Source organism: Cucurbita maxima, unplaced genomic scaffold, assembly GCF_002738345.1.
Source record: "Cucurbita maxima cultivar Rimu unplaced genomic scaffold, Cmax_1.0 Cma_Scf00032, whole genome shotgun sequence".
NCBI classification, from domain to species: Eukaryota; Viridiplantae; Streptophyta; class Magnoliopsida; order Cucurbitales; family Cucurbitaceae; genus Cucurbita; species Cucurbita maxima.
The window spans coordinates 1,594,917-1,612,332 of record NW_019272048.1 but is presented as its reverse complement, the minus strand read 5'-3'; the positions used below and the strand labels follow the sequence as shown (position 1 = coordinate 1,612,332).

General features: G+C 35.8%; 3 protein-coding genes across 52 annotated transcripts in view; 1 reads left to right on the top strand and 2 right to left on the bottom strand.

Moving 5' to 3' along the window:
- LOC111466985 (glycine-rich cell wall structural protein 1.8-like) overlaps positions 1-1,731 on the bottom strand; it is a 45,167-nt gene extending 43,436 nt beyond the window's left edge. For all 50 annotated transcript variants that reach the window (XM_023111713.1, XM_023111707.1, XM_023111720.1 and 47 more), the window contains exon 1: positions 504-1,731. In XM_023111713.1, the coding sequence (XP_022967481.1) occupies positions 504-1,716 (1,213 nt within the window). In that variant the 5' untranslated portion in view covers positions 1,717-1,731. The remainder of the gene's footprint in view (positions 1-503) is intronic.
- Positions 1,732-8,337: 6,606 nt separating this feature from the next.
- On the bottom strand, positions 8,338-9,047 carry LOC111466984 (putative gamma-glutamylcyclotransferase At3g02910). Its single transcript, XM_023111676.1, has one exon. It carries the CDS (start codon positions 9,000-9,002, stop codon positions 8,511-8,513), a length of 492 nt encoding a protein of 163 aa, XP_022967444.1. The 5' UTR covers positions 9,003-9,047; the 3' UTR covers positions 8,338-8,510.
- Positions 9,048-13,775: 4,728 nt separating this feature from the next.
- Positions 13,776-15,536, top strand: LOC111466981. The gene is made up of 4 exons (XM_023111674.1): positions 13,776-13,946; positions 14,021-14,218; positions 14,716-14,931; positions 15,010-15,536. The coding sequence occupies exons 1-4, from the start codon at positions 13,944-13,946 to the stop codon at positions 15,229-15,231; spliced, it is 639 nt and encodes a 212-aa protein (XP_022967442.1). The 5' UTR covers positions 13,776-13,943; the 3' UTR covers positions 15,232-15,536.
- The last annotated feature ends 1,880 nt before the right edge of the window (positions 15,537-17,416 follow it).

Sequence of the window (17,416 nt, the reverse complement as noted above, 5' to 3'; positions counted from 1 at the left end):
TTTGGATTTTTTTTTTTTTTTTTTTTTTTTTTTTTTTTTTTTTTTTTTTTTTTTTTTGGAGGGAACATGCATGCAATTGGTGTGGTTTTGTGGAAATAAGAGAGACAATAATTTTATATATAAAGAAAATTTTAACATCACACTTTTCTTAGGATATATTATATAATTAATTATTCCTTTTCCCAATCATAGATTTATATTTTCTATTAATTACTTGGGGAAAAAAGGATGAATGATTATATGTATATGCCCTTTTTATAATAATAATACTAAATATAAATATATAAGGTAATGGTGAGGTCTTTCTCAAGGTGCATATCCACCGTGGCCACCGCCTTGGCTGCTACCACCTCCTCCTCCATATCCTCCTTCATGACCACCAGATGCACCTCCATGTGCGCTTCCTCCACCATATCCTCCCTCATGACCACCACCTCCACCACTACTTCCTCCATATCCTCCTTCATGACCACCAGATGCACCTCCATGTGCACTTCCTCCACCGTATCCCGACCCTCCTCCACCACCTCCACCGCTTCCTCCACCACTACTTCCTCCTCCTCCTCCACCATGACCCCCACCTGCTCCGCTTCCATAACCTGACCCATATTCTCCTCCTGGCCCATATCCTACACCTCCACCGCCGCCATTTCCACCTCCACCACCACTACCGTAGCCTGCTCCATGTTCTCCACCATACCCTGAACCTCCCCCTTCTCCTCCTCCAGCGCCAGACCCAGCACCGCCAGAACCATACCCTGCCCCACCGCCATTTCCGCCACCCCCGCCGTATCCACCACCTTCATGACCATACCCTGCCCCACCACCATTTCCACCACCCCCACCGTATCCACCACCTTCATGACCGTACCCTGCGCCACCACCATTCCCACCACCCCCTCCGTATCCACCACCCTCATGACCATACCCTGCCCCACCGCCATTTCCACCTCCACCTCCATATCCACCACCACCTTCATGACCATACCCTGCCCCACCGCCATTTCCGCCACCCCCACCATATCCACCACCACCTTCATGACCATACCCTGCCCCACCGCCATTTCCACCGCCCCCTCCATATCCACCACCCTCATGACCATACCCTGCCCCTCCGCCATTTCCGCCACCCCCACCATAACCACCACCCTCATGACCATACCCTGCACCACCGCCATTTCCACCACCTCCTCCATATCCAGAACCTCCAGGACCATACCCAGCCCCACCTCCATTTCCACCGCCACCTCCATACCCTCCACCTCCAGGACCATACCCAGCACCGCCTCCGCTACCTCCACCATACCCTGAACCTCCAGAGCCATATCCAACTTCACCATATCTAACCCCAGAACCATAACCACCTCCACCGCCACTTCCTCCACCTCCACCATATCCATTTCCACCTCCCGGGCCATACCCACCTCCCTCACCACTTCCTCCACCGCCACCACTTCCATAGCCACCAACACCATATTCACCTACAGAACCATAGCCACTACCGCCTCCATTTCCTCCACCACCGCCATAACCACCAAGAGAGCCATACCCACCACCACTACCAGCGCCTGCACCACCGCCTGCACCATAAGCAAATGCCGGAATGTTAACCGGCTTTCCTTCACCATAAGTTAAGAGATTTCTGGCTGCAGAAGAAACCCCAATTCCTAATAAAAGAAAAAAGATAAAAGAAGAAAGGCGTTTATGAGAAGCCATTTGGGAATGGTTGAAGTGAAAAGGGAGTGAGTGAAGGGTTTATATAAGGGAAGCTGTGTGGAGAGAGTGGTTGAGGCACATGCAAAAGGGAGAAAGTGGGTGGCCCTAAATCTACACCTACCCACTCCCCCTTTCACTCCATTTTACAAAATCAGTGTCATTAAGCTGTCCTCCACTCCCTCCATTTCAACTCCTATAGTAAATCAAACCAATAGCTAAGAAAAATTTAAAAGAATTAAAAGTTATTACATATATCAAGAATGTATTGAAATAAAATTCGTTCGGATACCAATTTGTTGAAAATAGCAATCCGCTCTAATACCAATTTGTAGAAATAAACGTTCAATCTAAAACTAACTTAAAATAACACTCACGAAGAAGAGATGTCGAGAGAGACAAGGAGTGAAAAACCCTTTTCTATTGCAGTGTACTTAACTAATGATTTGCCCTTCCTTCTCCAACTAATTAATTTATAGGTTTTCTAAAATCTAAAATTGACTATCCCATAACCTACTCTCTCCTAAAATTATTATTGACTACTTTTTTTCATTTAAGTTTATTCCTCTAATATGCACACATTCTCATTCATAGAATCTCAAAAATTAAGTGTACTTTGCTTGGAATCAAGATAACTCCAACATTCCCTTATGACATAGTCACATTACTTACATACCTAACGGACTAGAATCAAAACCAGAACCAAAGTTGTCCTCATTCCCACAAGCTAACACGAGTCATTTCCGCATGTTTTATCCTCATTCACATAAATACTCTTGAAATTCCTAAGAGATCACCCAAAATAGAATTTCTCCAAACAAAACATGTTTAACATTAAAGCTCCTATGATTCAGCTATGGATAAGAAACGTGCACCTTGTTGGTATAGATAGTAACTCTCGATTCTTTTAAGTTTTTCTTGACTGTCTAATTCTTAATATCGCTCTCATTCAAATGTAATCTGAGTTCATTCATGCACCTCTCCTATACTCAGGTGTCACCCCAATTTTCATAAACCCGTCAATTATATCAATTGAATGGTAGTAGTTAAAGTGACATCAAAACTTTTGAGAAGAATGGTTAATATGAAATATGAATTATAAAGCATAACCCACCATTGGGATTATGAAAATCTTGGCTGTTTAAATTAATGATTTGAAGTTTGATTGGCCAAAAGTCTTGATGTTTAAAATAAACCTCTATCCATTACCTTGATTTGAGAATATATTATTTGAATAAAATGTATTTATTTTAATGCCATGAATTGAAGGTTTGAGAACATTAGTTGATTTGGTGTCCACTCAGCCAAATCTTATCTCTCCCAAAGTGAAAGCCAGCAATCTCCACATTTGAACACAGACATTGGTGGAAACAAGTATTATATATGTTTATATTAGTAGATACTCACATGCCTACAATACAACACTCAAAATATATATATATATATATATTTGAATATACGACAAGGAAGTATATTAATGGATTGAGACTGAATCTGAACGATAATAATTTTGAGAATAGAACTTGTGTTTTTCTATGAAGATAATCTTCCACTTAAAAGTGAAGAGTAAGTAATATTTTTAAGATAACACTTTTTGTTTTTAGGAATAACGACTCTCCACAGTGATATGTATATTTATATTGTCTACTTTCTCATGGCTTTGTTTTGGGTTTTTCCACTTAATCGAGTCTCGACTCCTTCTCTAGAATCTTCGAACAAAGTACACCCTTTGTTCGACACTTGCTTCGAGGCTCAAAACTTCTTTGTTCGACATGGCTAAGTTCAACGATCCTTCCCTCGAACAAAGTACACTACAGAGCCTTCTCTGAGGCCTATGGAACCCTCAAACAGCATCTCCCTTGATCAAGGCTCGACTTCTTTTCTGGAGTTTTCGAACAAAGTACACCTTTTGTTATACACTTGCTTTGAGGCTCAAAACTTCTTTGTTCGACATGGCTAAGTTCAACGATCCTCCCCTCGAACAAAGTACACACTACAGGGGCTTCTCTGAGGCCTATGGAGCCCTCGAACAGCATCTCCCTTGATCAAGGCTCGACTCCTTTTCTGGAGTTCTCGAACAACGTACACTGTTTGTTCGACACTTGAGTCACTTTTGACTACACCTTCGAGACTCACAACTTCTTTATTCTACAATTGAGTATTCTATTAACATGGCTAAGTTAAGGGCATGACTTTAATACCATGTTAGGAATAACGACTCTCTACAATGGTATGATATTGTTCACTTTGAGCATAAACTCTCATGGATTTGCTTTTGGCTTACCCAAAAAACTTCATACCAGTAGAGATGTAATCCTTACTTATAAATACATGATCACGGTTTTAAAAACTTTTCAAATATGTTGAGCTATTTGATAAAGTTCTCGTGGATTTTATCATTTATTATTTAAAAAATCAAACTTAAAAAAAGACATTTTTCTTCTAATGTTTTTTAGGTCATTTTAGAAACGACAAAAGCATTTAAGTCAAAAAGCACTTTTCCTCATTTAAAAATACAATATTTAAAATAATTTTAAAGTGCTTCTAGAAAATGTCAAAAACAAATTACAATAATTTTATATATATATTACCTAATACATGTGAATTACTCTACATATCTTTGTCTCAATCTTGGTTTGGTGAGTTGAAGTTAGTCTTAACTACACGATTTCCAGTTACTGCACCTGGACGTAAATTGAGGTGATTGTTGGAATGACGAGAGTCAAGACTCGATTAAAATAGACGAAGGGCTGAAAGGTCAATAGGGAGTTACCAATTTCACATCTCATTTGGAGTGGAAAGCGAATCGACATCTCGATCTGAGAGAGTATTTTCAATTTTAGTTGGGAAGAAATAAGGAAGTCCATTGAAACCATCAAATGAAGAATAAGGATATACTCCTGATAAGGCAACCCTAATCCTAAGCTCAACATCCAAGCTTTTATTTTAGCAAGAACCCTTGAATCAAAGTAATTAGCACCTAATTATGCTAAATTTAGACCAACCAAGAGATAAGGCTAGAATTAGATTACCGAAGATCTAGAAGCCAGATTTGAAACATTGTTCTAAATTGAGTCACTCCACAATCTAACTTGATCAAGGCTTGATTGAATGGTTCGGGTGCAATTCTACCACAACAATTGCTTGAAACTTAGAAATGGCAAATATGATGCTCGAATTTCTAAAGGAAACGTCTCAATTTGAGATCTTAATTACACTCATCAACGAATCTGATTTTTACATAACATATTGTGGGTATTTATAGTCTCCCGACAAAAGACGTTTGTGGTCGGGATTCAATCCCGATCCCCTTTAATCTCCACAATGACGAAGTCAATTTTGACCAATTGACCATTGCAAAATGAAAATAAAAAAAACAATAAAATCTTTCAACATAGTTGTTGACATTTTTAATGTTTTCCAACTATTTTTCAGCTTCAAATTGGAACACCGTGATTCTTATCCTTTCCTGACAATAATTAATAATTTTTTATTAATTAAATAATCGTTAAAGTATTAGTGATCGAAATGCAATATAATGTATTATTTGTCATTATGTACTCTATGGTGTGAATAGATGGGATGTGTGCGCATGTGGTGCTGTTTTGTTAGTGGAACTTTATTTATTTATTATTTTTTCTTTATATAGAAAATATATTTTATTTTAATTTCCTCTTCTAACATCATACTGACGTATACATACAATATACACTAAAATTTCCACTATTTTGCTTTTTTACTTTTCATTGTATTTTATGAAGTCTTAGTTGTGGAGAATAGGTATGAACTTTTGTATCGGCTAAAATCATCGAGAATAGAAGCTTCGGATTCGAGAGATTTTTTTTAAATTATGTTCGAAAATTTTGACATGTTGTTCTTGAGGGAATTTTGCACAACTTTCGTGAAGAAGTTGAAGTAGAATCGGAATAAAAGTTGAAATTCTGGTGAACGTCAAGAACGGTGAGTTTTGAGGGACTGATTTTGCATACGTTTATTTCTCTTCAAAGTTAACGAAATTGAATGAAAATAATTTTGTTGGAAAGCCAGATTTAAACTATTCAACTTTGATAATTTGGAAATATGTTTATTTCTATCCAAAGTTAACGAACCAAGTTGATTTGAGTTATAGGAAAAAAAAACTATAAAGATTGGAAGAAATTAGGAATGCATCAAATCGAATTGAAAATCTAGAAATTGAATAGAAGGGGAAAAAAGGTGACACGTGTAACACAGGTATGGACAAATGCATCTGGCACGAGGAAGGGTGTCATCCCTTAAATTTTGAGGCATGGTAAGATCGGAAGTGACTCGAATAACTATGCAATGCATGAAGAATGAAAGGACAGAGAATAAAAAAAAAACCATTCGTAAAATTTCTGGTGAGTTTAAAACTTTACAAACAATGTGCATCACAGACCTATGTAGAAGACTTAGCTTTTGTAGCGGTATCCGACATTTGAGGATGAAGCATAATCTCAAATAACTCTGCACCAGGTGGGGGACACCATGGTGAGTGCTTGTCTGCTTGTCATCGATGGGGGAGTTAGTTGGAAAACCCGTCCCATAGGCCATGAATTCGCCCAAGCGTAGGAGAACTACTCCCAGTACATGTCAGCTCAATCGATTACTTGCATGGCCAATGCTCTCCCATAGGATGGATCCTTCGTGCAGGGTAACCACTGACTACCCGCACAATCAACGTTCTACCACAGGACAGATCCACCATGTAGACTAATCGATCTACCACTGAGTAACATGATCCTAACCAGCATCATGTCTAACTCAACGGTAACGCACCAAAGTGGGAAGGGAACTAGAAGCTTTTTGGATGCCATATCAGCTACTGTCGGCCTAGAAATATTTCATCTTCCAGAGATGCCGAGGTGGTCCTCTAGGTCTCCAAGGCGATTTGGCGATTTTGATTGGGACTAAATTCTCCATTTTCATCAATTTCGACTCCCCAAGTTTGTGATGGCCGAGAGCTGGAGGGTCTCACCCTCTGATCGTCCCTCACGATTCCAATGAGCTCAGACATCTGGAGGCATTCCATTCTAGTCCCCACCTAACCATGTTCTCACCCTAGACTTAAGTCGATCCTACCGTTCATTCTCTATAGGGAGGGATCACACAATCATTCACCTAGAGCTAATGTACAACTAACCATACATACAATCACACATGCTTAACGAGCGATAACATCCATCCAGCTCTTGAAGCGTAGACACACAAACCTCCTATCCACCGTCATAGCATGATTACTTACTAGCAGTAGTCAAGTATATCAATACGATATACATAGTACAACAAGAAAATTTCAAAAACTGCGAAGTTTGTTTTCACATTTAGTCGGCCTTCTATTCTTCTTTCACCTATAAATAATCTCCCAAACCCACCATTTTCATTATTCCAACTCATTTCACTCTTTACTCATCTTGGATAATAGGGAAGAATGAGAAGAATAAAGAATGAATGAATGAAAAGAGAGGAAGCAAGTTTGGAGTTAGCTTCGAAACCAAACCCCTCGTCGAACCTCTACTTTAGACCAAAATCACTAACTGAGCCTCACCTTTAGAGATATACCTAGATGAGTGGGATCAAATGAACATCAACTAAAAAAATTTATTGACTTCTACTATAGCCAAAAAGGTAAGTGGACTTAATGTTGAAACGCCTTCTTGCTTAGATGGATGACTTGAATTATGTATAAATGACACGTACCTTATAGCTCATTTACATGCTACTTTCTAATGTTACAATATGATTATATGATGTTGATTGTGATTATATAATGTTATGAGTATTATGTGATAGCATGTATTTTCAGCATGTTATGTCATGTATGTTAATGAATATGGTATGCCTATGAGACATTGTTGAGCCATGTATAATAAAAGTGAAAGAAATGTCATTTATGTGTATGCATATCTCATATAAGAGTTATGTCATGAAAAGAATGAAAGTATGATGTGCATCATAACCATGTATAATGATTTTAAATTATGGGACCTAATGCATGTTATATGTCACAAGCACGGCACACCTCTCCATGATGTTTTATATTGGCACATACACCGTGATACGATGTGAATTCCTTTCTTTCTATTAGTTTTTAGCAACGTGAACATGCATTAGTCCGTAGTCAAGCTTGGGATATATAAGTCCGCCCTATCGGCTCATGCATGCATGCATGAACCGTGTATAAGAGAAGTACTATGCATCAAACCCTACTAAAAAAAGAATGTAGAGTCCAAAGAATAGTCATGAAAAGATAGGTTCCACCATGAACCATGATTTTGACTCCACAATAAGATTACTTATAGAGTATTTTTAAATATTCAAACTATGTTTACTATTTTTTCCAAGTAATGACAAGACTCCCATATAATGATGACGATGTTAGGTGAGAATGTCTGGAAACGAAGTCACAATGGTTAGATTTCTCCATTTAAGTTATAGTCTTTATCTTAAGACACGTTACTCGGATCTTTTAAACTGTGTTTGATAATAGTTATAAATCATAGTTTTAATTATTAAGCTAAATATAGTTATAAACCATAGTTTTAATTATCATACAATATCATATAATTTATAAACCTATTATATTATACATATTTCAATAAAAAAAATATATATATATTATTTTTAGTTTTATTAAGCCTTTTCCGAAAGGTTTTTAAATATATGGGCTTCACAGGTGAGATCCGGCCCAATAGAGAATCAAAACAGACTAAATTACCAAAATACCCTTAAAAATTCATCGAATTTTCCAATTCAACCACATTGCTCCCAAACTAAATTCATGGAAGACGCTTGGATCGTTGGTCCTTCCACACATACTTCAATGCCTCCCGCGCCGTATATTCCGCCAGTTCCTCTCCGTCTTTCCCACTCCACAGCCCTTCCCAAACTCCCCTTCCGGCGAAATAGCACTCCGCCGCGATCCCCACCGTGTCGCCGTCGTTGCCGACGACGAGAACCGGCAGCCTGTCGTAGTGGCCAACGGCGGTGTCCTCCAACTCGTCGAGCCTGATGAGACCACGATCTGAGACGGCGTACACCTCGCCACGGACGCGGCGGCCGGAACCGGGGAGATTGATGAGGTAAGGTACCCCATAAGGTCCGATTATGAGAGGGAATGAAAATTGGGTGGAATAGTTGCCCAGGAAAACGGCGTCGTTATTGTCGATGAGATCCTTTGTCAGGTTGTGATTTGGGAAGCCTCTTTTTAGCGTGCCGTAGGTGAAGATCAGGCGTCGTTTTGGGCCTTCGTTTTCCGTTGCGTTTTCCATTGCAATTGCAAATGCCTCTCAATTCCTAACTTCCATAAATATACCTTTCACACATTACTTTGTTCAACTTTTTATATTATTTTATTGATATGGCTAAGTTTAGGGCATGCCTCTAATATCATGTTAGAAATCACGACTCTCCATAATGGTTTTGCTAAAGCGATTTTGATTTGAACATAAGTATCATGATTGTTGAGGATTGTCTCAGGTTGGCTAATTTAAGGAATGATCATATAATACTCTCTCTATTGGTTTGAAGCTTTTTGGGTAAGCCCAAAACAAAATCATGAGAGCTCATGCTCAAAGTGGACAATATCATATCATTGTGAAGATGAAGAGTCGTGTTCATCTAACCGGTCAGGTTGAACTCCATGGCTCGTATCATTGCCCCTCATTCATAAACACGGGTTCGGTTTGGTTCTTTCCATGCATGTACTTGTTCAGCCCAAAGCTATGTTGGGCCGTGAGGTGGGCCTTCGCTATAAAAAAATGGGCTTCTGGTTTTATTGTCGAATAGTCCAAGAAAAAAATTCGATGATACAATGTAGTTTCGTTTTCTACAAGCCCAATTACAATTGTTCTTTCCAATGGTTCTTTCCATGTAGTTTCGTTTTCTACAAGCCCAATTACAATTGGGCTTTCGTCAAGGCCCATTCTCAATCAATGCTGGGTTCTACATGCCCAAAATTATAATTGGGCTTTCATCAAGGCCCATTCTTAATTTGATTGGCAGATTTTTTATCGTTCAACCTATCCGCTCAATCTAAATATCTTGGATTAGATTAGATTTTTATTATTTAATACAGATTTTTTTTATTTATTTATTATGGATGTTCGTAAATTGAGTTACGTCGAGATTAAATCTAACAAAATTGAGTATTTAAAAATAAATAAACCACATGAAGCTTCGAGGCCGACACACCCATCTCTCTTAGCTCGTTGTTCTACTCATGACCCTTATTAACCGCTTGAACTACGTTTAAATTGATATATTATCGAGAAATTATAATTTAAAATAAGTTTTTTTAATGATAATTTAGAAGTTGAATAATGAGAAGAAAAGATGGAATATTAGCTATCCTTATCCTTTTGGGAATAAATAAATAAATAAATATATATATATATAAATGAAGAAATTAGAACACCAAAAAAACATTATCTAGACATGAATTGGGCAAAGATAATGATATGCCAAATCAATTACCCATCAACCATACAAATATAAGTCATTCATTAAGATAATGAAAAATGTTTTTTTATTATTATTATTTTTATAAAATCAATTAAAATAAAAATAAAAATAAATAAATAAATAAATAAACCATATACTTTATTTATTTATGATTATTATAATATGCGACAAGCAAAATTGGGTCAACTTGTTTTGTCGTTGGTGGCCACAAAGTCTACTCACTTACTTCCCAACTTCTTTCTCCATCTCTTTTTTCATTCGCTAAAAATTTATATAATTTTTATATATATCTTAATATATTTAGTCCGTACATATATTCCTCAGTCTCACGATTTTAAAACGTGTCTAATTATCCATCTTTTTAGAGGTCTAGCATCCTCGCTAACACATCTCTCAGTGCCTGACTCAGACACTATTTATAACAACTCAAGCTTACCACTAACAAATATTGTCCGTTTTGATCTATTACATATTGTCATCAGCTTCACAATTTTAAAATATGTCTAATATAGAAAAAGTTTTCACACTCTTAATCATGAACATTTTTTTAAAAAAAATTGTTTTACATATTTATTTATTTTATATATATATATATATATATAGTCATTTTGGAGTTGAGACCCATAGACGGGTCAAAATAACTAAGACAAGGAAAAGTCCACACGTTAAAACATGTTTACACGTTATTAATCATATTTGGTGTCACAATCTGTAGAGTGATTGTGCTCTCTAGAAAGTCATCGAAAACAATGACTAATTTAAGTAGCGGATAATGTCACGACTATACTATGAACTTATTTACAGTAAATTTAAAGCTAGTGCTATTAGAGTTTGAAAAATATGGGTTGACTTCGACATGATCACGTTACTTACTCCTCTCAATTAAGACATCTACAAATAATTGTTGCATTATAATTATTATTTTATTATTATTATTATTATTATTATATATTTTATTCCTTAGTAATTTTTTAATTTAGTATTTAATATTTTGAAAATATTAATTTCATCCATTTGAAAAAAAATGGTCCAAAATCCAACAATAATGCGCCACGTAATTACCAACTTTTAAGACATTTTGGATACGTCTTTTGAGACAAAAACATTCAAGAAGTTGACTCCTAATGTTTGTCTGTCGTTCTTCAATGTGGGTTGCCTAATTGTTTCAACTGCCAATGCCATATGTCAATGTATGATGCTCGGTCCCGTACCCTTGAAGTTTAAGTTAGTATTAAGCTCGAGTTATTGTAAAACCAGGCTTGAGTAAGATTGCTTCAGGAGTGTGTGTTAGAGTCATTCTATCGTTATAATGGTTAGTTAACTAGTGAGTGTTGAATGATGAAAGTCTCGGGCTAATTTAAAAAATGATCATGGGTTTATAATCAAATAATATTCTCTCCGTTGTTACAACGTCTTTTGAGAAACTCAAACCAAAGTTATGAGAGTTTATGCTTAAAGTGGACAATATCATACCATTGTGAAGAGTCATGTTCATCTAACAGTGAGAAACCTATTTTTCGTTGGTTTTATTCTATGACTAGGTTGGACATCTTAGCGTCTTTCAAATTCGGGTTTAGGCTTGTGACCTGTCCAAATTCAGGCCTAACGTCTCTCTTTTGCACATTTTTAATTTAAGCTTATTCGAAAAAGTTTAAAAGGTAATGTCTTTATTAAGAACTTTACTTAACCGTCATTTAATAATTATTTATACTTCATATATTTATTAATTTCTTTGTGTTAAATTTATTTTATTGTATAATAATAATAATAATATTTATTTTTATTTTTAGAATTTGGGAATGAAAAAATCAAATAATTACCATCATTTTATTGTATAGAATTAAAATAAAATAAAAATAAACTTGTTGGTTTGCTTTTGTCAATTTGTTGATTATTCTCATTCCATTTTAAAGTTATGACCTAATCCAAGTTGCACAATTTCATTATTTGAGGAGATCAATATTATATATATATATATTTAAATTATTATTTCACTTAATCACCCGTATTAGTGGAACAAGTTTTAGGGATGTTCGTGGATTTAGTTGGGTCAGATTGATACACTTTTTGTAGATTAAACTCAATTATTCGGGTTGTTAATTTTTTCAACAAAATAAAATGTATTTATTACTCGATGAAAGTCCCATATCGGCTAATTTAGGAAATGACCATGAATTTATAATCAATGAATACTCTCTTCATGGGAATTGGGTCTTTCGAAAGCCCAAAACAAAACTACAAGAGCTTATGTTAGACAATATCATATCACTGAGTCGTGTTCATCTAACATGTATAATTGTATCATAATTAAAAATGTATTTTTAAAAATTAACGATAAATTCGTTTTCACCTAATTTAGTTTAAAGAGAATCCATGAACCAACCAATCTATAAAATTTTCATTTGTTCGTATATAATGGATTAAGCTGATCAGATTTTTCAGATCATCGAGTTTTTTTGGTGAAATAATTTTATGATTAGGACAATTTTAATGTTAAATTAGGGTATAAACATGTCTCTAATTAAATTGCCATTCATAATTAATGATGGGATTGAGGCTTTTATAAAGTAAAAGAAAATGAAATTGTTGGTTGCTTATTTGACCAAAATATATTTAATAAAATATATTTTTATTTTTTATTTTAAATAATAAATACAAATATATACTTCCAAAAATAAAGTCTAATATTGAACAAGATCACAACTTTGAATGAATAAAATATGGGAGAAAATAATTCTAAGAAAAATAAATATTTGATTTTTTGGTAATTATATTTCTAGCATTTTTTATTATTATTATTAACTTCGTTCGAAATGTGCATAAACTCCATTAAATACATTATTATCATCCATTCAATTTTATCCCTTGTCTACGATTTAAAATCTTGATTTGATATCGATATTTTCGACGACATAATATCGCTATGAACTGTTGTTTCTAAAAGTGAATGCTTAGTGATCTTGACACACTTACAACCAACCTTGAGAAGAACCCAAATCCCATACCTAATTTTCGTCCGATTTTAGTCGGACATTTGTTAATTATATTTCTAAGCTTGATCGACCACAACCACTTGCGCATGCATGTTCAATCATATGCGACACCAAGTCATTCGGCTCGATCTTACCACTACTCAGGGCTAAGGTCTCTCAACACAACACCACATCTCATCATGTCATCTTGATGTTCAATTAGCATGATCCACATGTCTTGATGCAATCCCAAATCACGGAGTGTCGTCGGCTATTGCAACTCACTTGATTATACCATCGAGAATAGGCCCACGTGTCATTCATAATATCGGGACATCCCCAACATTCATTTACCTAGATCCAAGCACTAACTTTTGAACTTCGAAGGATAGCATTCCCGTTTAAATGTGGTTTAAATTTATTGATATACCTCTAATTTAGTCGGAAGGAAAGTTCAAAGTATGTAATTAATGATGGGAAATAAAGTAATGAAGGGTTGAAAATACGTGTTAATGGCGAATTAATTAAAAATTAAAATACAATAATAATGTAGGAATAGAAAAATATGCGATAAGACCGAAGCAAAGAAGAAAATGAAAGCAAATTTATAAAGGAAAGAAGGAGAAGAGTTCCTTATGGCCAACGCATCTTTCCCCTTTTGCTTCGGCTTAGACTTTTTTCGCAGATAAGAACCACTTCCCTCTCTCCCTTCCATTCTCTAAAATCACAAACACTGTTCTTCTTCGTCATTCAATCAACCACAAGAACAGAAGAATCATGGTATGATTTTGGGTTTGTGTTCATTTCTCAATCTGAGTTTCTTTGTGTTTCAATGGCGGATTCTGTTAAAACAGGGCGCTGGAGTTCTTGAGGAGGAAGATAACCGATGGCCGCCATGGCTGAAACCTTTGCTCCGTGAAAGCTTCTTCGTGCAATGCAAGTTTCATGCTGATTCTCATAAGAGCGAATGTAATATGTATTGTTTGGATTGTATGAACGGCGCTCTCTGTTCTCTCTGCCTCGCTTATCACAAAGATCATCGCGCCATTCAGGTTCGTTTACAAACTCTAAATTTCCCTTTCTCGGTAAGAACTCGTGCGATTTCCTCTTCAAGAACATTCCTAATTAAACCCATTGCTCCACCAATTTAGATTTCGAAAACTGGGTTTGCTCTGATTCTGGCTCTGTTTTATCACAAAGATCATCGCGCCATTTAGATTCGTTTAGAAACTCTAAATTTCGCTTTCTGGGTAAGAACTCGTGCGATTTCCCCTTCAAGAACATTCATAACAAACCCATTATTCCAACAATTTAGATTACGAAAACTGGGTTTGCTGGGTCTGCTCTGTTTTATCACAAAGATCATCGCGACATTTTGGTTCGTTTAGAAACTCTAAATATACCTTTATGGGAAATAACTTGTGGGATTTCCCCTTCAAGAACATTCATAACCCCATTACAGTTTAGATTACCAACTGGGTTTTCTGGGTTTGCTCTGTTTTTATGCCTCTGGCTCTGATTGTATGATTTTGGATCTGTTTTGGCGCAGATTAGGAGGTCATCGTACCACGATGTCATAAGGGTATCAGAGATTCAGAAAGTTCTTGACATTACCGGCGTTCAAACCTACATTATCAACAGTGCGCGAGTCGTGTTCTTGAACGAACGGCCACAGCCAAGGCCAGGCAAAGGCGTGACGAACACCTGTGAGGTCTGCGAGCGCAGCCTTCTCGATTCTTTCCGATTCTGCTCTCTGGGTTGCAAGGTAAACTTAGTTTCATATCAATGCCTTGTTGTTGGGATAGCGTTGATTTCGAGAAATTGATATCTGGGTTTCTTCCAGATTGTGGGAATATCGAAGAAATTCGTGAAGAAACGGCCGGCAATGGGATCAGATTCAGAGGATTCTTCGTCGTACAGCAGCAGCAGAAACAAGAACAGAGTGGTGCTGCAGAGCTTCACGCCATCAACGCCACCACCAACCTTGGTTAGTTACAGAACGGCCAAACGAAGAAAGGGGATTCCACACAGAGCGCCAATGGGTGGACTCATAATCGAATATTAAAAAAAAAAAAAAAAAAAAAAAAAAAAAAAAAAAACCCTTCTTCAGTTCATAAAAATTTTTTAATTTTGAATTACATAAAAACATGTAAATACAGGGGTGGAAAAGGAAACAAACAGGAAGAATGGGGAAAATGTGCAAATACAGCAAAGATGGTGGGCTTGGGAGCAATAAACAATGTATAGATGGTATAATTATACGTGAGTTTTGGGGTTATAGATGTAAATACTGTTTTTTTCTTCCTTGGTTTGTAATTTAGGAATGTTTATACAAGGAATGAAATAAAAAAAAAATATATTTGTAAATTATTAATTTTTATTTTCATTTTCATATAAGGGGGCGGACCGGGGTAGGACCGGTGGCGGGCGGTTCAGGAGGGAGATTGTCTGGACACGTGTCGTGTTATTAGAGGATGATGGAAAGGTAAGCCACTGGGTTCCCGAGGTTGTAAAAAGTAGGTCAGCCGCCCACAAGCAGAAAGGATTATTTTATTTTATTTTATTTTATGTGTATATATATATTTTTAAATTTTATTTAATTAAAAGTAAATAATATATTATTTTATTCTATCAATTAGAGGCCACGTTTCGATTTATAAACGGTTGGTTTTTTAATTTATTATGGTGGGGTGACGTGGAGATAGCAGGAACGGTGTGTGGTGATTCAGCGACAACACGTCAACTCCGTAAAATTAATAATTTTTTTCTTATTTTTTATTTATTTAATTTTACGGTATGATATTAGAAATTTTATATTTGACTGAAATCATCGTCCTCCTTAAGCGTGCTGAGGTTCACGACTTCAACGTGGGGATTCACTTGCCTTACACGTGACCTACCACGTGTTCTCAATTTTTTATTTTTAATATTTTAGTGAGTTGGATTTTATTGGAAAATAAATTTTTAATTAGTATATTGGTACCCAAAGAAGAATGGATTGTACGATCCCATATTAATTGGAGAGAGAAACTGAGTGCTAGCGAGAACGCTGACAGGGTGTCCACATCAATTGAAGAGGGGTTCGAGTGCCAGCAAGAACGCTAAGCTTCAAAGTAGGGTGGATTGTGAGATCCCAGAATGATTGAAGAGGAAAACGAGTTCAAAGAGAACCATATCTATTAATAGTGACATGGAACACGTGTCATGAAAGTCTATTAGGAACTTGGTGAATGTTCCGGGGACAATCAGTATGTGAGTTACACGTGTGGAGAATGCTTGGATGGATGAGGCGCCAAAGTCCAAAAATTTATTGTGTTTTTTTTTTTTTCAATTAATTTAACGTATTTTAAAATTCAAAATTAAAAAAATTTATAATTGGTCATTAATATTTATTGGAGTGAAAGGTCAAATATTTAATTACTAATTTTTTTTATAAAAATCAAGAATTAAATAGATACTCACTTAAAATGGTATAAACATAGTATAAACATAGTAATTCTATCATTTTTTTAGCATAATAAATTGTATAAACCTTCACGTGATCAGTATCCTCACCTTTCTAATCGATATGGGATCTCACTATCCACCTTTTCTTTAAGGCTTAACGTCTTTGCTGACACATTGCTCAATGTCTGTCTATAATACCATTTATAACCCTCTAAAGTTTTTTTTTCACACATTTTTAAATTTTGTTTTTTTTTTTAATGAATTTGGTAATGTTTGATATTAAATAAAATACACACAGCAGGGAAATGGTCAACATCCCAACTCATTATATGCCCTATTCTTATTGGTCGGTTTTGTGTATGGTCACCTACACTTCCCTACTCTCATTTATTCATATATATATATATATTATATATATGAATACGACCAAAAACAATATGAACATGAAGTTGATGTTTAAGAACAACTCCACTTTCAACCCTAACGAAATTAACACAACTAACTATGGTTAAGTTACTAATTTATCGATTTTATAGTTTGTCGAGAGATTCATGATTCTATCCATTCATAAATTTCTCATTTATATGAACTTAACCCAACACAACATGTACGGGTTCGGTTCGGTTGGGTTGATTGGTTTTTGGGATTATCAATTTTTTTTTAATGTAACCACTCATACCGAGATTTAAATAAGGATTTACAATCCATATTTGACATCTAATAATCCCAACATTCAACCATGAGTCATTCTAATATGTTTTATTCTCAGTCACATGCATCATAAGAAGATTCTCTCGAGAAGT

Bases quoted from the DNA above. Each gene is read 5' to 3' on its own strand.
- LOC111466981 (XM_023111674.1), top strand. The intron at 14,219-14,715 runs GTTCGTTTACAA...GTTTTGGCGCAG, and splicing joins AAGATCATCGCGCCATTCAG to ATTAGGAGGTCATCGTACCA. The intron at 14,932-15,009 runs GTAAACTTAGTT...GGTTTCTTCCAG, and splicing joins TCTGCTCTCTGGGTTGCAAG to ATTGTGGGAATATCGAAGAA.
- LOC111466984 (XM_023111676.1), bottom strand. From the start codon at position 9,002: ATGGAAAACGCAACGGAAAACGAAGGCCCAAAACGACGCCTGATCTTC.